This window comes from Spea bombifrons, chromosome 5 (genome assembly GCF_027358695.1).
Source record: "Spea bombifrons isolate aSpeBom1 chromosome 5, aSpeBom1.2.pri, whole genome shotgun sequence".
Lineage (NCBI taxonomy): Eukaryota > Metazoa > Chordata > Amphibia > Anura > Pelobatidae > Spea > Spea bombifrons.
The window spans coordinates 31,700,123-31,726,097 of NC_071091.1; the positions used below are offsets into that span (position 1 = coordinate 31,700,123).

The 25,975-nt window shown below is 40.8% G+C and overlaps 1 protein-coding gene across 2 annotated transcripts; it reads right to left on the reverse strand.

The window, feature by feature from the left end:
- Positions 1-1,180: 1,180 nt before the first annotated feature.
- On the reverse strand, positions 1,181-22,161 carry ANLN (anillin, actin binding protein). 2 transcript variants are annotated; one of them, XM_053466670.1, is made up of 24 exons: positions 21,982-22,161; positions 17,221-17,374; positions 16,207-16,500; positions 15,447-15,793; positions 14,854-15,148; positions 14,250-14,431; positions 14,068-14,172; positions 12,804-12,924; positions 12,297-12,413; positions 11,402-11,697; positions 11,132-11,271; positions 10,323-10,470; positions 9,813-9,948; positions 9,216-9,395; positions 8,315-8,441; positions 7,941-7,989; positions 7,633-7,689; positions 6,322-6,357; positions 5,938-5,959; positions 3,181-3,293; positions 2,955-3,041; positions 2,552-2,659; positions 2,280-2,452; positions 1,181-2,129 (listed from the first exon to the last, which is right to left on the reverse strand). In XM_053466670.1, exons 1-24 carry the CDS (start codon positions 21,997-21,999, stop codon positions 2,012-2,014), a joined length of 3,423 nt encoding a protein of 1,140 aa, XP_053322645.1. In that variant the 5' UTR covers positions 22,000-22,161; the 3' UTR covers positions 1,181-2,011. The 2 variants fall into 2 exon arrangements, with proteins under 2 accessions (XP_053322645.1, XP_053322644.1); XM_053466669.1 differs by having other exon boundaries at positions 11,402-11,700.
- Between the last annotated feature and the right edge of the window lie 3,814 nt (positions 22,162-25,975).

Below are 25,975 nucleotides of genomic sequence, written 5' to 3' on the forward strand. Positions count from 1 at the left end.
CTGCATTATATTTTTCGCCTGCAACTTTAGTTCTAAATGAAGCACTCATCACATTACTGTATTGCAAGCATAAGTTTGCAGAATTAAGACATGGTTTCTGCTTTTTTTTTGGCACTATTGGTATTTCTATCATTGAAGCACAGTGTTTTAGTGACTCCTGCTGGTTTGTTGCCTAAATCACTATCCACGATGATAGCTTTAGAATGTATAAAAGTGACGTGGGTGTCAAAAATAAATCAAATAAAAGGAACACAAGAATGCCAGGACTGGCTACCTGGCACATGCCTGATTGGACCCCATATGTACCAGATTTGCTACAGCCATGGCAGATCGGGTACTGCGGAGGCTATAAAAACGCAACATGGCCTTAAACTGATATGGCCGCATAGTCACCTCATCTGGCACAGCCCACAAGTATTGTGCATTATATGTTAAACATACTAAATGCATTACGGGGTGTTTGTGTGTAAACATTAGCTTTCCCATCTATTTGTGAAACAACATCCTATTAACTTGCTGTATTATGACATCAAGCGCAAACAGATTGATTTTACATTTATTTTATAGCTATTAATTACGATAGCTTGGATACACGTGTATTCAGAACTTTGTAAATAACACGGATGAGAGCAAATTATAGATCACTTTAAATATTTTATTCCAACATAAGCACTTAGAAGTACTCCCATAAACATTTTTACAGTGTAAACAAGACACAGAAGACAAATGGACAGAAAAGTGAACAGAAAACAGACAAATATTTATAGTGTGAAAAGAACTGTTAGTGTCGAGTGATAACAAGCAAGCTTATTTTAATTGTAAATACTTCCACTAATTTCATAGAATAATTTGCAGAAAAACGGTGATCTTGTAGCATACCCATTAAATCCACCAGGATAGTGATGGAAACCATAAAAAAGTCCATTACTTACATTTATTAATGATTAAAGCTTAAAAATAAAAGTACCCTGCAGAGTTCTTTTGACGTTAGAGTAAAAAGGAGTCCCGTAATATAAAATTATAATTCCAGCAGGAACAAAGTCTTTGCCAACATGATTACTCAGAGGGACAACCTCCCACCCCCAAAAAAGCCAAGCGGTACACCTGTACCACACAAAAAAAATAAAGCCCTTAAATTTCATTTTTAAACCTATTCTGGAATTACATAGGATTTAACCAGTCCCGGTGGTCACTAACAACTGTATTCTGCAGGGCCTAAAGTACAAAAGCCTTCGAAATATTTACAAAAACCTTGTTATTAACCTATACTAAAAACATTTGGCCAGTAAAGCAATCAGCTGGCATCATATAGCAGCTTTTATAAAACCAAGAAAAGAAGACAGATGCAGGTTTGTTCGCTATGCTCCTATTAAACAAAATGGATCAATGTGTAGGTAATTAAATTTAATCTATTTCTTTTGATCACTCATTGACAAGTATGTGTGCTCTTGGAATTTTAGAGAAATTCTGCACAGTATGCTTTTTTTGACTTTGGACGGTACTGCTCAGACATTGCTTATAGTAGGATTACTAAATTCCAAGACAAATTTTAAGGAAACAATTAAAAGCATAGGAAATATATAGATATTGCTATAAATCCAGGCTGTGTTTGGGTTCAGCCTTGTACAGCAGAATGATAAAATAAGTTTGCCATGCCTTCAGCCATTAAAATTGGGTTTAAACTGGTAGCAACCAAAAGCTAAATCTTTATATTGCACATAACGCTGCCTACTATTAAAGCTCCCCCAAAGGTAAATGAGTGTATACAATGTATAATATATAGAGTAATAGATGGCACACATTAACCATTTTAGTATGATACCAGATACAGAGTCTTGTCAACTGATATGGCAAAAACAGCGGGAAAAAAAACACAATTCTGAATGGATCATATATTCTAAGAATGGTTAGAAATAATGCATGAAGCCTTTTTTTTTTTAACAAACTTTACACCATATAGAAGTTGCTGTACAATAAGAGGCAGTTTGAAGTAAATATGGCTGTACGAAGCCTAGTATGCAGGCCTGTAGCAAGCATCTGGTTGCCACATGCGGAGATCCACCAGAACTTGGTTTAGCTTTTGCATCCAGAGGTTCCTTTCATCTTTTGTGTCTGCAGATAACCAGTTCCTATAAATTCGAGAGGGGAGAAAAAAAACAAAGTTGACAAATTAAAGGTTTCTCCAAAACTCCTAGAGGTGTAAAAGAAGCCTTGAGATATAGGCAGAAAAACTTCTAAAAGAGCATATAAAAAAAAAAAAAAAAAAAAAAAAAACTTACTTGGTGACACAAAGTGTGTCTCTGCATTGACTGACTAGGGTTTCTGTGTCGCCTTCTCTTTGTGGTCTGACCGTTATAAGTTCAAACGTGTTGGGCCGGGCACAGAACTCTCGATTGGCTGGTTCAATTTTTTTGCTGGTGCAGTTTGCAAGGTTTATTCGGCCAATGGGATTCTGCATAAATCAGCAGGAAAAGTAAAAGATATCATTGATTGAATTTAAAAAAATATATATATACATATAAAAATAAAATGTTGATTTGGGAACACTAACCTTCCGTCTCTCATCATCTGGATAGGTCCAGTAAGAAATACAATATCCTGAAAGCACACACCAACGTCTATGCCATGCTCCAAAACCACTTACATCTTCAAACATTGTCTATTCAGGGGGGAAAAGGGATTCAGCAAAAAAAAAAAAAAAAAAAAAAAAAATTTGAAAAAGCACAATAAATATAAAATCAATCAGGTCTGGAGTATTAGGAACACCACTGTTATTTGCTACTAAAATAATCTGTTATCAGTATGGCATTGCAATATTAAGATCTTCATCTCTCACGCATTACTTTATTATTGATTAAATGTAACATTCTCCGATTTCAATGTAGATATCGAAAGCACCGGGAACAGATCTGTGTGTGTAGTGCCTGTAGGTAATGCAATTAGTGATAACTCACCAAGAACCCCTTTTCTTCAACAAATGAATTTACTTGACACTTTAGTTTGAGACATACGTGTCCTTCCAATGGAGACAAAAATGGCACCTGTAAGGGGGAAAAAAAAAAAAAAGTGTTTACTGAACAAAATTTGGTATAACATGGCAAATCGTATGTGGCCGTTTCCGAGAGGTTAATAAATAAGTAGCCTGTAAGTGTGTTTAGTGTAAATTTGTTTCATGATTACCTTGTCCAAAAGGAATTTGTTGCTCCCGACCGAAGATAGTGAGAGCTTGTGAGATCCAACTAGAACAAAGTTACTGGTACGGACAGCATTCGGGCCACCTGGACTTGCCAAAGCTGCAAATAAAAAAAATAAAATAAAAGAATTATATACACACACTTTTTAACAAGATACCGTATTGGCTCGAATATAAGTGGGGGTGCGGCCTATATGCGGGGTCTAGCGCCCGACGCCCGGGACATGCAGTCCCGGGCGCCGGGCAGGCAGCGGGGTTAGGATACAGATCCCCCGCAGTGGTGCAGGGGACCTGCATCCTACTCCCCAATACGCTCAGACAGTCTCCCCTGCCAGCACTTCCCACGGGGGGGGGGGGGTGCCGGCACGGGAGGTTGTCTAAGCGCATCGTGCGGACCGTCCGCACGATGCGTTTTACCTCTGCCCACCCCCGACTTACCGGAGCAGACTCCCGGGTGTCTTGCGGGGCCGGCGGGAGACATCTACGCAATACGCGTATGCAACTTCCGGTACCGGCACCGGAAGTTGCATACGCGTATTGCGTAGATGTCCCCCCGCCGGCCACGCAAGACACCCGGGAGTCTGCTCCGGTAAGTCGAGGAGGGGGGGGGCAGAGTAGGACAGTGGCAGCATATCTCGGGGGGGGGGGGGGGGAGGAGGAGGACAGTGGTAGCATATCTCGGGGAGGGAGGACAGTGGCAGCCAGGGCCGGCCTTTGGGGTGTGCGACCTGTGCGACCGCACACTCCAGGGGGCGCCGCCGCGGGGTCCCCTGCCGCCAGTGGCGTACCTAGCGGGGGGGGGCGGTCCGCACCGGGTGCCGCTCATCAGGGGGGCACCCGGCACCCCTCCAGAGACTGACAGTAATGTCCGCCGCTGGAGGAGCAGGCTCGCAAGGGAGTGGTATCGGAGGTCTTTAACAGACCTCCGGCTCCCTTGAGTGATTTTAAGCCGGTTTAAGGATCTACCTTGAACCCGGCTTAAAATCGTTCAAGGGAGCCGGAGGTCTGTTAAAGACCTCCGATATCGCTCCCTTGTGATCCGCGTGGCAACAGCTACTGTGCGCCGGGGTTTGTTGTGAGATCCCGGCGCACAGCACTGAAGCCGCGCCCACCGCTGTCCGTGCCCTCTGACCCGGAAGAAGACAGAGGACAGAAGAACTGAAGAAGAGGAGCGAAGAGGAGGAAAAGAAGCTGTAAGGAGAAAAGAGGAATGGTAGGAAAGCATTCAGTGAGAGTGGATTGGTATGTGTGGATTAGTATGTGTGGATTGGTATATGTGTGGATTGGTATATGTGTGTGTGTGGATTGGTATATATGTGTGAATTGGTATATATGTGTGGATTTGTATATATGTGTGGATTAGTGTACGTGTGGATTAGTGTACGTGTGGATTAGTGTACGTGTGGATTGGTATATGTGTGTGGATTGGTGTATACGTGTGGATTGGTGTATACGTGTGGATTGGTGTATACGTGTGGATTGGTGTATACGTGTGGATTGGTGTATACGTGTGGATTGGTGTATACGTGTGGGTTGGTGTATACGTGTGGGTTGGTATACGTGTGGGTTGGTATACGTGTGGGTTGGTATACGTGTGGGTTGGTATACGTGTGGGTTGGTATACGTGTGGGTTGGTATACGTGTGGGTTGGTATACGTGTGGGTTGGTATACGTGTGGGTTGGTATACGTGTGAGAGTGATGGGTGTTATGCTGTACCATTTCCAATGTCTTTTTCATGTTCTAATTATGCTCTAAAAGTACATCATAACTCCCATCACTCTATACTGTTCCATACAGTGGCAGAGCTGGGAGGCAGAGGTCTTGCACCCCCACCGCAGGACTCCTGAAAGGTAAGTGAACTTCAAAGAGGGAAAGGGTAGATAGTTAGGAGGGGGTAGATAGGGAGAAGGGAGTGAGAAGGGGTAGATAGGGCAATCATACTCCTATCATGCCAAGTCTGCGAGTACATCCTGGAATCTGGGTATGCCTGGGCATGATAGGAATGTGATTGCTGTTAATTATATATATATATATATATATATATATATATATATATATATATATATATATTTATTGTTATTTAATTGTTTTGTCCTATTTTAGTGTGTTACTTACTTTAAATAAAAGTGTTAGATCTCTTTATGGTGTGGTGTGGTCATATTCGGTTTTGGCCAGGTAAATGCTGCACTTTCTGTTTCAGTCCAGAATTCGTTTCGGTGCATCCCTACTACTAAGGCAGACAATGAAGTGGTAGGCCTACACCACATCAATGTTTGGCGTAGTATATAGTGATTGGGGTTTTTTTACAAGTTTTTATTCCTTTCTTTTTTTGGGATAGGGGGGCGCCAGAGGAGTAGTCCGCACAGGGCGCCAGAAAACCTAAGGCCGGCTCTGGTGGCAGCATATCTCGGGGGGGGAGGAGGACAGTGGTAGCGTATCTCGGGGAGGGAGGACAGTGGCAGCATATCTCGGGGGGGAGGAGGACAGTGGTAGCATATCTCGGGGAGGGAGGACAGTGGCAGCATATCTCGGGGGGGGGACAGAGTGGCAGCATGGTTTTTTTTGGTGCTTTTTTAAAGAAAAAAAATTTTCTTTAAAAAAGCACCAAACTTTTAGGGTGCGGCCTATATACGGGGGCGGCCTATATCCGAGCCAATACGGTAAGTTCTGATATCTATACAGAACAATGAGTATGAGCACATTAAGAAAAAAAGTTTAATAGAATAAAATATGAAAGAGTTACCTGGTGTGTGAATGTTGCTCTTCTGTAAATATAAAATTAAAAAAAAAGCAAAATTAGTTGAAAAATTAGCCAGCATGCATTACGTTTCCTACAATAGCAAATGAAAAACAGATTTGTGAACATTACAAACATGCATTTAAGATGCAGACACTTTAAGCTGGCTGTTACTCTTGGACACTGCATCAAAGCCATTTATAACCGGAAACCCCACCCCCATTTAGCTTTTAACCCACATATTGGGACGAGATCATCAAAAATCAGAAAAACGACCAGCAAAGTACCGCAGATCACCCAGCCTAGTAAACAGGAACTCTTACATCTTAGTGACTTCAGTTACTAATAAAAACAGTTGCCCTCGGATCAGAATTTACATTTTCTACTTACTGTAATTGAAGTGAGAAGTCTCTTTGGAGTGATTGCCTGAAATAACACACAAAACATTTTTTTTTTATTAAAGTCCATTTACCACCTTATTGTCCAAGGGATTTTATGAAGCTTATTTATGCGCAGTTATGAGCACTGTAAATTTATATACATCAGTGTCAAATTACATTTAAAAAATAAAAAATAAAAAAAAGTCTGATTCTCCTTGAAAAGAAAAAAACAAAAAAAAAAAAACACCACAATGCTGTGATCCCGGTTATCCCAATATAATCACAATACAACAATGACGTGCTTAAACCAGGAAGTGCATTAATAGTGCTTCTATGATTGTCTGCGTACAGTACTCCATACATGCTTTAAATATGTTTTGGTTATTTCAGCTGCGGATTGGAAGATATGCTCATCGAAATAAAAGATTTTACCATTTAGAGTAAAGTAGGGAAGACTTTTTATTGAAAACACTTTATATTAACATTATAGGGTTTTGTGCTTGTTTAAGCCCAGAAGCTAATACAACTGGCCAGATTGCGTGTACTGCTCATAATATATAGTATTGAACAGAGACCCTCATTGATGTATTCTTTCACTACTAGTACCCTCACTAAAATGATGCATTAACAAGCTAAAATTTAATTTGGCGTTTTGGAGAGCTGTCATTTTGAAAAGAGGATAAAACTAAGTTTAATAACACTACAGTCCAAATTAACATATCCTCAATGTTTCATTCATGATTTATTAGGATTTGTGTTATTTTAAATACCTTTGCTTAAGCACATACGGAAAAGGTGGGGTTATATCGCATTCTTTGTATTTGTTTCCGTACATCATAAAATAATGCAGAAGCTCGCGATTGGTCTCGTCAAGTCTAATTTAGCGGAGTAAAGCTAGAGGTGGCCTATCAAAATCCACACAGTATAGGAGTACTGGCACACAGACACTACAGTACGGTGTGCAACCCAGGTACACACGTAGAGCCATACCAAAGATGTAAGGATTTTCTGCATTAGACGATAGGTGGAAAAACGTGGCGTTCTGCGGACAAGCTGGACGAAAGCAACGTTTAGTGGGAATGGTGCAAGTGTAACACGTTACTAAACCAAGGGTAGCCAATGGCTTGCTCTCTGTGGTGGACCTACACCATCTAGGCTATTCTGCTCAGCTGGAACCCACAACAACCAGAGAGCTAACCAAATTAACTGAAAGCAATTGTCGGAAGTACAACAAAATATGGGAGATAAAACAAAACATAAAAATACTTAAGTCACTTAAGTCAGATACAGTACCCCCGTGATCTATTAGTCGGATACCAACCTTAGATTTCATTGCCTTTTTCTTCTTGTCTGTTCCAGGCCCTTCCTTTCTCTGTACCTACAAAAATATGAATTAATTTAGGGATTCCAGCACACAGATCTGCTGCTGTTCGACATTCAGTTTTTAAATCAGCCAAGTATGGATGCCCCAAGTCCACCATCAGACTCCAGAAACTTACACCCACAATCTCACGTTATTGCGAAATTAGGTACAAACTACAAATCTTCTTTATAAAGATTGAGCTCTAAAAAGTTAGGCATTAGGGAGTAAAAATGAGCTGCAGAATAAAATAAATAAAAAGGACATACCAAGCTGTAAACATCAATATAGATTTCAAAGTCACTGGAAACATCCTCACTAGAAAGAAAAAAAGAAATATTAATAAAATTACTTCCTCTTACATTTTCAAAACAAAAATATTAAACAGTCTAGACAGGAAAGCATAAAAAAAAAAAAAATACATCCATAGTTACAGTCACGCATTATTAGCGAAGATTAATAGATTCATGTTGTACAACACGCAAAATGTTATCGTGTAATTAATAAAGGCTGCTTTTTGTGTATACAACTATACACAAGAAGCCTACAGTCACAAGCCATCCCCATTTAACGCAGGTAAAGTAAGAGAGAGGTAATGGCACTAATGTGATGCGGTCTATTAGACAGAGAATATGGTACTTACAGAGTAAAAGACGTTGGGAACGTCAGAGCATCTCCCTTCATGGAGCTCGATATGCTTGCAAGTGGTGTTCCTACCATGTTCTCTGCTCCAGAGCGGATCATTATGAAGAAGTAGTAGTTTGCAGAGTCTGAAAATAAAAAGGATGTTGTACCAATCTATTCTCATGTTGGCAAGAAAGTCAAGACGTAGGCAAAAGATCAGACTAGTCAACTTGTAAGACTATGGGATTTTAGGAACATGCATCAGCATGTTATATACATAATTGCAAGTCATTTAAACAATCTCTGATGTCAATTCATTTCTGATGGTCTAGTGCTGCCATCTGCAGGGCAAAATTGATAGAAGTCTCGGCCGCTAGTAAACAGACCTCTAAGACAGGGCTGCGCAATTCCAGCTCTAGAATACTAAGCCATGTTTGACTACAGAGAGTAGCTATCAAAAGGCTCTCTAAAGAAATTCACATTTAAAAAAAAAAAATAAAAAAAAAATAAAAAAAAAACCAGACTTGGGGTCACAGAAAGTGTAACTGAGGAGAACTAGCTAAAATGACAAATTATGGTAGATAGGTATAAAAGCTTGAATCAAAAAATGTACTGGAAAGCACCCATGCGAGCTTGCAGTAAAATGGGTGGTCCAAAACTTAGTGTAATTTATTATGTTCAGAAACTCTAAGGACTCCTCAGACACCTTGTAATTCTTCATACAGGTTAGCTTTGGAAGGAACCACGGGAGAAAACGCTTTCCAAAAGTAGCCTAAAAATGGTTGGCTAATAAACTGTTTACATTAAATCCAAAAACATGTAAGAGACATTTTCCCAAAAAGGGAAAAAAATAAATAAAAAAAATCACGAATGAGTATATACAGTTGAATATTTGTTTATTGTATGTTTCCTTTCATTACCTGGTCTTTGGGATGTGTTGCAAACAAAGTCAGCTTTGAGAGGTAGGACCATTTCTGAAACGGTTAGAAGACCTCTAGATGGTGCGCTATCATTAACCTGGGCGTCCAGTCTCTTCTGACTCTGAGGTCCTTCAGTCTTTATTCTATTAAGTTCAGCAATCAAAGCTGCTCTTTTCTCAGCTGTATAGGGCAGGCGAGAAAAAAAAAAAAAGATTTAGGTCACATTTGCAGAAGCAATGATACTTTCAAGAAAAAAAAAAACCCAACAGATATTGAAGTGAAAACTTAGAAAGATGTCTAGGCCAATCTTATATTCCAAAGATAAACTTTTGTTTTTTTGGTTGTGTTTTGCTCAAGTATTTTCTAGCCTGTTATGTCAAACAAGTGTGTCTTGTTAAAGTATACAACACTTTTGTCTCCTGCATTCCAAAAGATGCAAACCCATGCCATGGTCTCCTCAAACTATACGTCATTTCACACTGACCACTCAGGTTTAGCAAACAAAGACTGTTCGAAAAAGTAATTATGAGTTTAAAATTTCCTATACACTACAATACTACATAATATTTGTACAAATCTCACAACTTTTGAACGTACTTGCTAACAAAAGCAATCGCTCAGCCTCGGCTTCGGTTTGTGATCCTTTCCCGTGATCCTCATCTATGCAACAATTGAGAGCTTGGCTAGCTTGATGAATCACCGTCTGCTGCAGGTTGATCTCATTGTTCAGCACCTAGAACAAAGGAAGGAATAAAATAAACCCTGCTTAGAGCAATGTTGTGTGGCCTGGAACCCGGAATCATATCTAATGGTAGGAGTATGAAGGGTACAGAAAACCTTACTTTACTTATACTAAAAGGCAAGAAGGAATGAGAAATAACATTTAAAATAAATAGTGATCACACACCTAATATGGGACAACTCGGGATCTACTGGGTTTTCCAAAATGCTTGTTTATTAGCTATACCATTTTATATTTATTCGAATATCAATTCTAAAATATTAAGAACTGGTAAAATAGTTCCATGCCAGCAACATAACCAGAGTTCCACGGAAGCATTTCATATTGATGTTTAATTTATAATATGTTAAGTAAATTAAATGTACCTTCATTTTCTGCTTTATGTTTACAGGTCGTGGAGAGGCAGGTTTTCGTTCCTCTAGTCTGGAGGTCACATTTTCTTTCCGGACAATGGTTTGGACAACCTGAGGACGGTCTGTCTCCTTAAACCTTTGAGATCTGTAAGCATCAATACTTTGGGGGAGCAAAGAAAAACAAAAATAAATCAGGATGTCTCGTTAGGGATATCTTTGTGTCCCTCTATTGCCTCCAAGTAAAAGCTACCAACGCAACTTCTGATGGAACCTCAACCCAAAAAAAAAACAGTTTTTCATGTCGCGTATGAATAAACAGTAACCAGTCTCATATGCAACATGTAAAATGCTTCCCGTCCAATTATTAGTAAGCCAGCATCATGTTGTGCCATTTACAGCTCTTGCCTTACTCATGTACACACTATGGAGAATATCTAATATGAAGGTCAGAAAGGCATTCTTGTAAATAGTGGTCGTATCACCATAGCGACTGACAGAATGAAACAGGAGGAACATTTCATTAGTTGAGATAGTTGACCAACAGAGTCACATTTTATACATAGTCATGTGGATATATAAATTCGGCAGTCTCATTGTACTGAATCTAAAAGAACTAGAAATAATGGAGTAGTAGTCTTCTTCATAATTTGTAGTTTTAAAATGGCTATGACTCAACACATTGAAGAGTTTTTTTTTTATTCCAGCTATATACATATTATTTCCAAGAAAAAGAATTGCGAACCCGACGCAAGAAAGCCAGACTGTTCGGCAGCTTCATGGAAATGGACAAACTGGCAACATAGTCAAGTTTAGAGTGGTACCTGTACAAAAGATTCTGGTTTTCCTCGGTGGAAATACAGCCATCCTTAGACTCTGCTCTGGGTAAACACCTTCTCTGAAAGCTGACAGACTTTGGGCTGTCACTACTTTCCACCGCCACCTTGGAGGGGGAGAGAAGGACCTGTTTGAAACAAAACCAATTACAACATCCGTTACGCATAGTACTTTGAGTGAGGTATCCAGAACAGAGTCATGTCAGTATGTAGAGACAATTAATATGAAGTCCAATAAGTTAGCTAAAGTGAACTTACCTCAGGACTCCCAACACCAACAGTCTCTGCTAAAGGAGCCAACAAAGACATTGAGGAAATGTTCAGGGGATCCTCCTCTTCACAATCGCCATCACTTTCTTCTTCACTTTCAGTAGCACTGACTTTCTCCACATGTTTGGACGTGGCATGCTCATCATTCACATCATCATCACCAGCTTCCTCATCTTTGTCGTCAAGAACATCACTAAATATGCTAGTGATCACCTCAGAACTGTTAATCTCGTCAATTTCATCATCATCACCATCAACGTTCATCTCGATCTCACGGAACACCTCTGCTAAACGAAGCAAAGCCAAAGATTATGAGTCATGTACTGCCTCCACTATAATGCAAGGTACAGTTCTGTTAAATAGTTTCGCTCTGTACTCTCCTTGCGTATGTATCTTATAGTATCTTTATAAGCCTATCTACTACAGGAATCTTGTAAGGCGGTCATCAGCGTCCATTCATAAAAGGAAAATAACAAAAAGACACCAAAAAACTGGACCACAGACAACGTAAAGATACTAGAAAAACACTATATTTTTAACAAACGACAAGAACATTCCATCCTTCCTCTACTATGAACACTAGAATATAGTATAGCTCACCTAGCTAGTTTTTGGGTTGCCTTGCTGATTACTATGTATTGATTAATATACATAGCCATTATATATTTCATGGCGTTAACATGGCATTTGGCGCTTACGAAAAATGTTTCAGAGCTCGTTTTTGTTTACTGTACATGTGTGGCCATAAACATACAGCAAAATATTTCTAAGTGGTTTTTTCTTTAACACGCAGGTTCCATGTGGAATGATTTTTAATCGACACAGACAATGTTAGTGTTCCACAAAACGGAGATATATATATATGACATTAAAGTTAACTAACCAGTGTTTCTGGGGGAAGTGATTTCCTTATTGGCGTTTGGTTTTTCCAATGGCGCCTGGGAGTCTTCACGCGTGTTTACAGTTTTCTGAGGACTGCGGATCCGCTCTGCCATCACCTCTGGTTTCAGAAACAAGGAAGGAAGGAATGGGAAGACGTTCTTACATTTCAGTAAAGAAATAATAAACCTTAAGCGACAATGTCTACTCTAACAGGTATAGTTTTGTGAAAGCGAAATTTCTCACAGGGACCCTGAAAAACAGTTAAGCCTCTGCCACAGTAATTTGGATGTTGGTAACCGATTATAAAGCCGCAACAGACCAAAGTATCATGTAACGTCTGCAAGAACGTATCCTCCCGACGTACCAGAACATGCAGATACTTTAGTCCTTGTTTCATACTTTAGTTTTTAGAACATTCATAATTTCCCATTTAAAAAAACTATTATTTCTTTATTTTACTTGATATATCAATAAGTGAAATTCTAAAATAGATTCATACGAGTTTTACCTGCAGTTGAATCAGCCTTCGTGGATTGGATGCCACACAGCTTTGTTTTCTCTGGTACCGATTGGGTAGTCACATCAGGCCTGGGTGGTCTGCTGGCAGTGACAGGGTGCGTTTGTTCTTCCTACACAAGATTATGATGAAAACCAATTTATTTTTAATTTTCACACCAACCCAAAATTTGACCTCTATTCAATAATTAGAAAACTGGTTTCAGAAGATAGTCTAAAGATTTTTGTTACAGCCTCTAGCGGACCAACATTCATTCGGTAAGATGTAAAGTCACATAGGCTTCTGAAACCTTAAGGGAAAAAAACCCAAAACCCTCCAATCTGAAGAAATCTTTGAAGGTCGTTGAGCTTGTGTGACCTTTTTTAGGCTTTTATTTCTTTTGTGACATAGCAGGATTACCTTAAGTCAGTTATTTAGGAATTTAAAAGGGGCACTCCAATGCATATGATCGCTGCACAGACGGGTTTTGCAAACGCATGGAGAGATTCTTTAGCATCCCCCATATACATTTGCCACTTTCCATATCACCCAGCTAAATGCCTTGCAGGAGATGTGTTTGGGATCTCCCTGCATGTGAAATAGTCCCCTCCAATCAGCTGCAGCATTAGCGTGGGGAAAGCCCAGTGCACATGTGTGGAAAGTGCTGCCATTGATTTACTGCTTCAAGCAGCCTATTCTGTGATAGACAAGTGGTTTATTTTTTTCCCCATTTTGGAAGACTACAAAGTGATCCCAGAGTACTGTCAAAGGCATTCTTATTACACCAGTGCCAGGTGCATTATATTGCATTACATGGTAAATTAAACATAAAAATTATTTTTAAAGTTCCAAGAAAACACAAGATATGGTTTAGACAAACTTGGTAGGGCACTGTTAGAGATCTCAACAGAGGGGACTGGAAGCAGCGTTGATTTTTTATTTTGTTTTTTGGAATGAAAAATAAAAAAAGGACAAAAAAAAAAAAAAAAAAAAAACACATTAACAGAGCTAACATTTAAAGAAGGTACCTCCTAGAAGGCACCACACAACCCTTACTCAGACATTAGCTACGCATCCTAACCCTTCTCAGACATGAGCTACCCAGTCTCCTGCCAGTTATAGAAAAGCTATATTAACATTGGAACACCTATATTTTAAACCTATAACAATCTTGTAAAACTCCGCTCCAGGTATAGATACCTTTTGAATAACCAAAATCTGACAGTACAGCCAGCACAGGAACGCTCGTGCTTTAGAGAAAAGGGTATAAGTATACCTTCTGTGGATCTTTTTGCTTTGTTTTGGATGAATCCTCCTTCTCAGACCAAACACTACCCCTGTCAAATCGTCCACGAAGAGCTGCAAGTTCCTTCTCACGCTCCTGCAAAGTAACTTTAGTTATTTATTTTTAAATCATTTTTAGAGCTGTTAGATTGTGGCCGTGGAACTTCACTGTACCTGTTTTTGTATTTGGGTTAAGCTAGCTGTGCTTGAAACATTCTTCTTCAGTAACTGTTCCTGAATACTCCTTGTATTTGGTGTCAAAACAGGGGCTCGGTGTCCAGCATTCACTGGAGCAGGACTTCGCTCCTGACACTTCTCCCCAAAACGTTCCAAGAAAGACTTTATTCCTGGTCCACCTTAAGAAAAGATCAGTGAGTTACAGATTAGCATATTGCAAAGTCAGCTTCATGCCATTTGTCTTATCTTACCTTGGCCCAAACGCCTAGTAAATGTTATTTAGCATTTAAAGCCTTCTGTACACACATTATTCAAACAATGGGCCTAAGAGCTACACCCTCCCCTTTGTGAGACCGCTATTTTTGATTGTCTATGTGGGTATTCACTCAACTTACTGCCTAATATCTCAAATGGAAACAAACAGATGCATTATGATCATCCTACAAGAAGCCACAGCATCCTACAAGAACCAGGTTTACTTTAAACAATACCTTTGCCCTACTGTCCCATCAGTCATGAGGCAACCTACTCTTAATACAACTAATTGTATTGGACTAGCGTTTAACTCAGAGGTCTTTGCTTCTTTTGTAAATAAGCTTACCTGGGGTTGTAGCTTTGTCTTTTTGCTGAGAGTGTACAGGAGTCCCCTTATTGGAATCATCACTGGACACAGTTTGGTGGGCCGAGTATATCTTTGAGGTGGGTCTCTCCGTTTTTTGTGGGCTGGGGAGGTTGACTGCAAGTGGCTTTACCACGGAAGATGGTGCCGAATCATTCTCCCTCAGCTTGGAAGGGACAAGACTAGCTGACTGAACCACTGAGGATTTTGTTTTTTCTGTGGGGTTGGCGGAGGTAGCAGATGAATTTAAGGACTTGGCTACAGCTGATCTATTTGTCTAAAGAGGAGGGAAAAAAAAGTGTTATGGTCTTCTCTTTTAAGAGAGCATACCTATGCACATAAAGCATACACAAGCTACTATGAATAATTGTTAATGCATTTTATAAATTAAAAAAGACCTTCAAAACAAGAGACCAGTGCTATATCACTAATGTACACAAGAAAAAAAAAAAAAGTCACAAAAAATAAAAAATGTTAGATCACAAAGAATTGTATATAAACGAGTCATCTCTATTTGTAGCCAAACCAATTTTTCTGTAAGTAAAAGATGAAATATATGGGCATATAATACATACCAGTGTTGTAGGGACTGTGACTTTATTCACGGTGTCCTCCTTGGGTCTTTGGGAACAGGACACGGCCTCCTGCTTTACACTACGACTATTGATGCTGGCAGATGCTGAACTTGCAGTAGACACTTTTGATAAACAAGCAGTGCCAGGCTTTCCTTGTGTATTGTTCGGCTTGACACAAGGATGACTTAGATCATCCTCCCACGAGCCAATAGTAGCGGCAAGGTTGGCAAAGCGGCCTCGCCTGCCCATGGGAGTATCAGCAGCGACAACAGGAGCCGAGGTCTTTGGAGGAGAAGCCACGACATCTTTTGTTGGAATAGGTTTAGGGGGTGAACCTGGCGGACTCCCTGGAAATGAAAACTGTGCTCAGTACAAAGTACCATGTCATAACATCTAAAAAAACAAAATAGCTACTAGGAACGTATGTGTTAAGGAATAATAGCTCGTGTTTGTGTGCATTTACCTTGAAGCTGCAGCCTTAAAATATATTTGTGAATACATTCAATAAAAATTATAAAACGCTGTATAGAGGGGGGCAATTTAATATTACTTAAAAGGTACTTTTTAAGCGTTGCTGCTTTTCTGCCAAAATTTACAGCTTGACTTCCACAGATCACTAATTCTATAGGTATCCCTGGCTACACGCATTCATTCATTTGTGTAACTAGGCCAGAACTTAATGTTTTTAGCAAATTGGAGGTAAATGGTATACTCTACTCCTGAATTAAATAGGACTTTTTTAAATTCATTGTTTCTTTACCATCATTATCCCAGTAATGTCTCTGTGCTGCCAACCTCTGCATGCGCATCTTCATTGAAGCAGCGGCCTCTGCTTCGGAATTTGAGCTCTGCTCCTGTTTATCTGTAGATGACACAGGCTCTGGAGAGGTCCTCGTTGTGGTCTTCACTTGGACGTGCGACATACTCTCAGAAGACTGCGCGTTCTTATTCCCTTCAGGGCTTTTTGGATGCTTGTTCTCGGAGCCCGGGGCTTGAGTTTCAACGTTATCTGAGCAGCGTCTCTTTGAAGGGGAAGGCTTTGAGCAGGGTTTAGCTGTCATATGAAAAACAGCCACAGTTAAGCGTATTTTAAAGGTTACGTACACAGTTACTACCTACAAACACATGGGAACACTTCTAAAACATACAAGTTAAACCATTTACATATTGGCATGGATTGGATGTTCTCCGATTACGACAGTCTAATTTAAAATCACGCAGACAATAATTATGAATGCGCATGGACAGCTAAGACAGCTTCTCAGTGTTCTCCCCAGAGGTGTTCATAAGACTGTATCATTTTAATTAATTAATTATCAGAGGAAAGATTTCAGATCGGAGTTGGTAGCACCACAGTTAGGATGGTATTAACAACTGATTGATGATTAGTACTATGACAGTTCAGAATTAGCCAGCATCTGTGCTGAATGGAATTAAGAAACATGATGAGACTTGAGGACCAAGATTAGATTAATATGCATTAGTCTGCTATCCCATTTTTTTCTTTAACCATAAAACATTATCTGGGTTCAAACTCAAGATGAGACTTAGTACACACATTGTAGATCAATAAATATTTATAGCAAAGACCATTATAAGAGTGATATGAAGAACGTTTAACTTCATTATCACGGTCATAACACAAACCAAAAAGTAGACTAATCCAAAATGCAGCATCCACATAAAACTAGACCCCAAAACGGGGCCGGTCACTTTTTCTCGATATGTGAACAATATCAAATACTTTGTGTATAGCACCAAAATCTTTCCATACCATCTTCTGTCGGAGCTGGCGGCTGATGGTTTGTCTCGGCAAGCGGTTCTCTGGGCCTCTTTGTCATTACGGCAGACCTTCCTCCGGCTGTAGGCCTGTCAGCCATCTTCTTCTGCAAGTTCTCTCTCCTTGCGCGAGTTCTTTCAAGTAGTTTCTATAAAACAAAGCGACTCATGAGCAGGGAAGTGACAATAGATGGGTTCGGCATCAGCCTCATACCAACTTATTATAAAAGAACAGACAAGAATAAATCGGACCATGGAGGGCCATGACTGCCTTTTCCATGCCAGGTCAGTGCTTCATTTCTATTTTTTGCTTTGGAAGAATGCACATTGAAGTAACCAGAGCACTTTAATATCCATTCTTCTGTAGCGGGTATGTAGTAATATTCTGTAGGGGTATCCAGGGATTATACTGTCCCTTTAACGTATCTTCTGACCCTTATGTCTTGTACTGTTGCGGATTTAAATCTAGACTAGTTAGTATGGGAAGTCAACAAGTAAACCCTGTAAAGGACACTAATGGGATCCAAAGCATGGATGCCAAAAATAAGCATTACAGAGGACTAACACAATGAATCATTGTATTAGCCTCTACCATGTCTTACAGGAGGCTGTTCCATTTATCCACCACCCTCTGGGTAAAGTAAAATTTCCTTACAGTATTAACGTATCTTCTGACCCTTATGTCTTCCAAAGATTTGGCTAGCGCTCCACATGCCATCCTCCATACTGTTTAGGTAGCGAGTTTACATTAAGTTGGTTTAATAACAGTATTTATGTGGTCAAAAATGGCACAAAAACAGCACTGGGTGGGGGAGGTGTTGTGTTGCAGCTTCTTAAAGTAAAATGACTATTTTTGCTTCATTTATACAGGTTAAGGAATACATATTAAGGAATACATATTAGATAACTTATAAAGCAAGACACCCTTTTAAGGAGATATATATCAAATGGCACATATCTCTGGAAACAGTTTGGGCATTCAATAGTATTATGAAGGGCAATTCAAATGCTGGATTTAGTTACAATGGCAGATGTTAAAAAGCAGAGTAGGTGGAACGCCACCTTTACTATGATACACATCCCCAAAACGGATTTCTTTTGAAAGTAATTTTCCTTTTTGAGCCTTGTAAGGAATGTGTGTGTAATAAATATACATACATATATATATATATATATATATATATATATATATATATATATATATATATATATATATATATTTTAGCGAAGAGGGGAAAACAGTTTAAGTTAATCAGTAGTTTATGGATTTATCGTTTGCTGCAAATATCCTTCAATATTTAACAGCTTCCCTGCAGCGAAGCAGAAAGCCCAGTAAGTGACAGAAAACGGGATGACTAAGCGTCATTCCCACCCTGTTTTCTTTAAATCAGCCAATAGTCCTTTCTTGCATTACGGCTGTGTCCCAACCGCTACATTTTTCAGCTGCTTATATCATCGAGTCGGGTTATAGCTTGCAAGGCGAGTAGTTACGCAGAGTGATTGCACAGAGCCAAGTGCTGGAACCTTGCCAAGTGCTGGAACCTTGCCAAGTGCATCTATCAGGCTGAACAGTTCGTTCCTCTGGCTGCCGCGCCAAAGAGTTTCAGCCTACCAATTATGGAAAAAGCTCTGGGATCAAAGTATACAAAAGTAAGACGGCGGTTAATTTCAAATAATGGGAAGGAACCGTCTAGGATCCTACAGTCCACGTGCTAGGATAATTTTCTCATGCGTTAACACAGCCAATGGAAGTGCTTATGCAATCACTTATATACAACATATAACGTACTTTAAGCATTTATAAACCACATTTATTCAGGTTTAAAGGGACAGACCTGCTTTACCATCCTGACTCTCTGCCATGCTGTTGCTAGTAAAAGCCACCACTCAGATACCCACCCCCAGCTGTCTGTAACAGCATTGCCCTGTCTCTGCCCAGGGTATCAGCTGTCATATTAGAAGATATAACACTGTGTCCTGACGTACAGAAAGCCCAAATTCAAAGAGTTTGGGATTATGAAGCGCCTACATCTGAAAATGAAACGACAAAGAATCGGGTGCCAGCAGCCAGTTTTCAGAATTGATGGATAATTTGTTTGCTGTAGCAGCTCTGAAAAAGACTACGACTATCCAAGGAGCAACTCTTACCTTTAGGATGATTATTTTTATTTTGTATTGCGTAATCTCACACACCTGGAGAAATTGCTACTGTTGCGGATTTAAATCTAGACTAGTTAGTATGGGAAGTCAACAAGTAAACCCTGTAAAGGACACCCTGTAATGGGATCCAAAACATAGATGCTTAAAGTAAGCATTACAGAGGATTAACACAATGAAGTAAACAGACAGTGATCATATCATTGTATTAGCCTCTACCATGTCTTACGGGAGGCTGTTCCATTTATCCACCGCCCTCTGGGTAAAGTAAAATTTCCTTACAGTATTAATGTAATAGCTGAATGATGTCCCCCTTGAAAACGCACAAGGGGGTCCTCCAGTATCCCGCCACATGCATTTGCCCCTTACTCCACTATTTGCGTGCATATAAGATGCGTGCAGCCGATGGTATACCTACTGCCAGTGAGATTTAGTGCTTGCTTGGCAAGGGCTGGGGTTTAACTACAACCTGCCCGTGCGCATGAGCAGAAAACACTGCCATTCATAGTAAAGGAGAACTCGGTAATTGGATTCTTCAGGCAGACCACAGAGAACTCTTTCAGGTTTAATGAACGCATATTAAATACGTACACCGTACTTTGTTTCAAAGTCTACTTGGGACACTGAGCTGTATCTTTAATAGCTACAAAAAAGCTCATAAATCTCTTTAAAAACACACACACACACCAGGGAGCTTTACACTGGGGTGAGAACATAAGCACCAGGATTCTGGGTTTTGCCCCAAAACTCCCGTGCAGTAAAAGGTTTGGTGTTAGCGTTGACACTAAGGAGCATCGAGGGTCCCGAAGTCTTTGAAATATCCCCAAAAAAGCTCCATGTGGTGGGGAGTGATGGGTAATCTGCGATCAGACTCCCTATCCTGCCGAGATAACATGCAGTTGGGCAGCAACCCCTTTTCATTCAAACTGGCCGCTGGTAGACTGCGTGGAGCAAACGGAGAACAATGGAAACGGAGAAGATAGAATCCACAAAAACTAAGGAAGTAACTCACTGCCAGAAACTACAGAAATTAGCAATTCATCATCGCTGGATGCCGTGACGTTAGTAACACTTGTGACAATTCCTTTGCTACTGGTCCTCACACAGTCCAAACATATGTGTCAGGTCATCCATAAATTTGGAAAGACACTAGAACAAAGCTTTCTTTACTACAGGTAGGACTTTTAGTTAAGGAATAATTGCCATAGTTTAGAATGGTTCCTCACCCCAGCTAATTAGCAACAACATAGAAACATCAAACAACCAACTGGTCCATTCAGTCCGTTTCCCATGGCATACAAACCTTGGTCACATCTTGGGTACAGGATAGACTTATGCTAACGGCAAGCAAGTTTAAATACACTCGCTGTATTAACCTCTTCCACGGCAGCTGGGGGACTGATCCACTTATCTACTACCCTGTCAGAGAATATATTACAAAAAACGATAAACCACCACCTCTCGTTTCAGTCTTCGATGAAGCAGGACCCTCTAGTACAAAGCTCAGTTTTGAGACTTTTAACCCCCACCTTAGTAAACATGTTTAAAGAAACAATGGATCCTTGCCCAATAAAGTCCACAATCTTGTTTACAATCTTGTTTACATTAAAGTTAGTCTTAAAGCTGAAGAAGCAGTTACATTAACAAGTGTTATCTTCCTAAGCAGTCAATTTTAGCGTTTAAAAAAGCTGGCAGGGTGGAAGAGCAAGGCTGGGGAGGACAAATGGGTATAAAAGGCCAATTTAAAAGTGATCTTAAATGGTTATAATCTACTAACCTAATTTTGGAAGCCACAAATCTGAGCAATGACTAGCTGGCCTCTCCGGCACTCAGTGATGCTGCAATGACATCATCAGCCACAACACTTATTTACCAAAATACCATGATGTATGTTTACACCTCTCACGTGGAGGGGTATGAAGGTTAACCTAAAAAAAACCTTTCTATTTAATCACAAGCCATTATGGGCCACAGCACCAGCACACAATATCATGGATTGTAAGCTCACAAGACCAGGGCCCCTCTTGTCCAATGGTACCGACAAGTCTTAAAGCATGCCGGTAACCTTATCAGTTCCATATATAGTCATTTATTGTAAATTTTTACTTTTTTTGGGGGGGGGGGGCTACGGAATCTGCTGCCACTCTAACAATATAATGCACAGTAACAAGATTACAGAAAATGCAAACACAAAGCTGCATATGCTAATTGCACTGTGACTTATTCAGCACTTTTCCATGTCTCACACGCAAGAGATAAGGGGAAAAAGCCTCATGACACCGATCGCAAGCTCCTCAGGCGAGGGGCACATCCATCTGAGGTTTTAAAGCCATGTCACGGCCCATGTTATATTACAAATACACTCGTACATGTCAGGCTAGAAAGGCATATACCTATAATATCAAGATCATACAAAGCATATTGGATTATTAAATTAAGATATGCCAAATACATGCATTAATAAAGCTTATGGGGAATATATATTGCATAAATGTCAACGGTTAACCTGTAAATAAAGCTTTATCGACAGTTTTGTATGTTTACTAATCGAGTGTCACGTTAAAGCGTTATGGACCCACTTCCCGGTGAAATAACTCACCTCTGTGAACGGATCCATGTCGGTAAGACGTGCTTTCCTCCCCAAGCTTCGTATGGGACCCTGGAATCCCCGGTATTGCTGTCTCTAAGCCGGTCTGTTGAGGCAGAGCAGTCTCTCTTCCTGTGTGTACGGACCTGTCTCTCTCACAATGTGAATACGCCTGTCCTCCCCTCAGCCACTAACAGTTCTGGGAGCAGTTCAAAAATTTGAATTTCACCGCCGAGCATTTGCTGCGGGTCACATGACACGGGTAGAGGCCAAAGGCAACTCCGGATTGGCCGTAGAGGCTTGGTTAAGGGCGAGTCTGTGCGGAAGTCGCTTCAGGAAGGTCACGTGGTATAATGTGGGCGAGATACCTGAACGGCAGATCATGTGGCGGCTTCACAGTCTGCCGTCAGTTATGAATTATGGTTAATGGTCGAGCGGTTTATCCAATAACATCAGGATTAGGAGACATACGTTTCCATGTAACTGGGCATGCGCATTAAATAAGCTGTATTGCTGAAGTGCAGTGCGTATTTTTAGGCTCAGAGTAGATTAGTTTCTCATTCAAAAAACTTTACTCAGTGATAAATAGCCCCATTATCAAACCCGCTTAAACAAGTGTGCCTCTTTGACCATTTCAAATGTTGGGAGCTGTCATTACGTCTGAGTAGGTATGTTGTCCCCATCTGTTATTGTTTCCTGGAGTATGTACATTTCACATGTTGCTGAGCAGCACATGTAAAATGCTGCCCTGGAGCATGCGTGAGCTGTGAACCCAGTTACTCAACATACATCGTTCAAGTGTAGCAGCAGTCACGTTTATTTTTCTTTTGCAGTGACCGCAATCAGCCATTGTAGCATCCAAGCAATCCTCTCCTATTGTCTCACTTCCCCCTCAATCACCGACTAGATTGTAAGCTCGTAAGACCAGGGCCCTCTTCTCCTTTTGTACCAGTTTGTTATTTTATGTGCTTCTAAAATTGTTCTTCTGACTGTAACAGCACTCCGGAATCTGCCGGCGCTTTGTAAATGAATGTAATGTAATGTAGAATGTTAGCAATTAGTATAAGCAGATTCCACCCATCACCTGGCCTGAACGGGCCATCTGGCACCCCGGGCAAATGCCCAATGCAGCATTGTGCGGCCGACAGCTGGATATGGCTGTTGCACAATATGCGAGCATCAAAACACAGCGTGCGCGTATTTGGCTGTCAGCCGTGCTTATGTCATCAGACGGTCTCATCATCACCAGCCTGGCCCCACTCATCCCGGTTTGCCCAGAATAATAAGGTAAGCCCCACGTTACAAGTTACCTCGTTATGTCCTGGAAATCGAAGGGCTGCTGGTGGTTTTCAAATAAAGGTGGGGGTTTAGCGTGGTCACGTAACAGTGGTAGTACCGCAGCAGCTTGCACCTTATGTGAGATTCCCTGAAGATAGGCTGGGGATTCACGCGGAGTAAGTGAGTTGTATTAGGGGCCTGAGTATGTGTGAGTGAATGTATAAGTGGGTCTGTGTGTTAAGAGTTAGTGTGTGTTTCACTCTATATTATGTCTCTTGTCTCACCCTCTACTCTCCCTTTTCTCTCCTTTCCTCTTTTCCTTCTTGTCTCTCTCTTCCATCTCCTCTCATTCCTCCTTTCTCTTATCTCCCTTCTTTCTCTTGTCCTACTTGTCTTTTTTCTCTCTTCTATCCATTTCTTGTCCCTCACCTTCTTCTTTCTCTGTCCTTTTTATCTCTTCTTTTTTCTTGTCATTCATTTAATTTTCCATGTCTCCTTTATTCTTTAAGGAACAAAATATGAGAACATTTCTGTTGTCAATTATAAAAGCACACCCCCTGGTAGCAATCCTTCAAAAAATGTCCAGAAAATGTCTCTGCAAAAAGCATACCTGAGAACTTTATGGCTCCGGCTACCTGGAGCCCCGCTGTGCGGGATGTAGGCAGAAAGTGGTGGTCCCGCTTGTGGTGACATAACAAGTATTGCTGTCAATGTTTTTGCCAATTGAACTCTTCCTGTATCACACGTGTCTTTTTCTATGTTAATGAAGGCACACCTCCGGCAATCTCACAAGCAATTCAATTCAGTCTCTCTGTGCCCGCCATCCTGCATGGATGGGGCAATCTGTGTTGTGCTGGGTTATGTTGGGCCTTTGGGTTGCAGGTTAGTCTTGGAAAGTGTTGCATTTTTAGTCCACAGTACAACTGCAGTGCAGCATTATCACAAGACTGGGGTGGAATTACTGTTTTGAATATGTATTGTGCACTGGTTGTTTAAAGGTATTTTGTAAAAGCAGAAATTTAAAAAAAGAGAATATAGAATTAGGCAGAATGGAGGAAGCACAAGATAAAAAGGACTGTGTAACAAGCCTGGAATGGTCAGGATCGGTAGCTGGGGATCCACAGTGCAGAACCAGGACAGGAGCCAGAGCAGGCGTAAGGACACAGGTCAGTAGTCCACAAACAAAGCCAAGGTCAAGGATTGTAGAAGTCTGGATAACCGAGAGACGAAGCCAAAGTCAGAACCCCGGAGCAAGCAGGACAACTGTGAAGCGAAGCCGGGGTCTAGGATTGGAGAAGTCAGGATAACCGTAAGACAAAATCAGAACCGGAGCAACACTGAACCGCAAACAGACCCCAGAGAAACTAGATAAGAAACTCTTTGACAGGCAGTTTGTGGACAGCTAAAGAGCCCTTAAATAGCCCCAGGCTAATAACCCTGCCTCCAGCTAATTGCAGAAGTAAACTGAAAACACGGTACTGTCTCTTTAAATTGCTGGCTGCGCATGCGCAGTCTGCAGCAGGAAAAACGGTCGGCCATCTTGGATGTGGCACGCGTATGCGTAGTTGGCTGTTACTTGGTTCTGTCGGCGATCTTAGAAGTGGCACGCGCCTGCGTGTTGGAGGAGAAGGAACGCGGCGATGCGAGGCACCCGTCTGGCGGCGTCAGCGGGAGACTGCTACGGCCGTAGCTGTTGCAGGTAAGGACGTTACAGACTGCATTACGCTAGCTGCCTTAAAGACCACCGCTACAAATTACAAAAGGAATTAAAAGACATAGAGGAACAGAGGGATACACATTTGGTTAAAATCACTGAACTCCAGAACATGGTAATGGGGTATAAACATAAAATAAAACCTGTAAAACCAAGGGAAGATTTATATAATAGGCCAAAACTTTATAGTGTAAAGAAAGAATTCGTTAACATTACAATGAGACAAACAGAGGGTCCTAGAGAGGTAGCTCAGCAGATATTCTTCTGATGTACACTATGCCAGCCACAGCACCTAATGGTGTTGGGTTCTCCAGCACACATATCCAGAGTGTTGGATGCTCTACCGCAGGAATATCAGGAGTTTGTGAGGCTGACCAAATGCCCACAGAACTGTTGCTAACTGGAGCAGACAAGTGGTGGATTGAGCATCCTCATACTGAACGTGCTTTTGCTGTCTCAGCAGTGAGACCGTTCCAAGGAGAAACTGGCCAGATGACATGCAAGGAGAATAATTGGAGAAATAAGCAATGGAAGGATCTCTAGGGAAACAGTAGACATATATTTGAAATCTGAGATATGGAAGAAACAGAGATGGGATGAGCCACAAAGGTACAACTGTTACTGGTAAGATAATTGGAACACTAAAGGAGGGAGAGAGAGGGTAACTGGAGAAATCGGAGATGGGTGGAGCCTCAGCGAAACAGCAAAATGATAATTGGAGGAGGAAAGAAGAGGAGAGTAACTACAGGGAACCAAGACAACACGTTGATGGAATGAGGGGTGATGTAGAAACATTGGGAGAACAGGCCAGGGTGTTATAAAGAAGGTTCAAGAAACAGGAAAAATAGAATAAAAAGTTAGAATTACTAGCAGTTCCTGCATCTTACTTAGATAATGGAGAATCAGATTGTTCCTCCGTTTATCCCTCTAGCACAGGGTTACAAACTTATATGAGTGAAGTATTGTCTGGTTGTGAAGAGTGTTCTGAAGAACACTCTCCACAGGACAAATCCA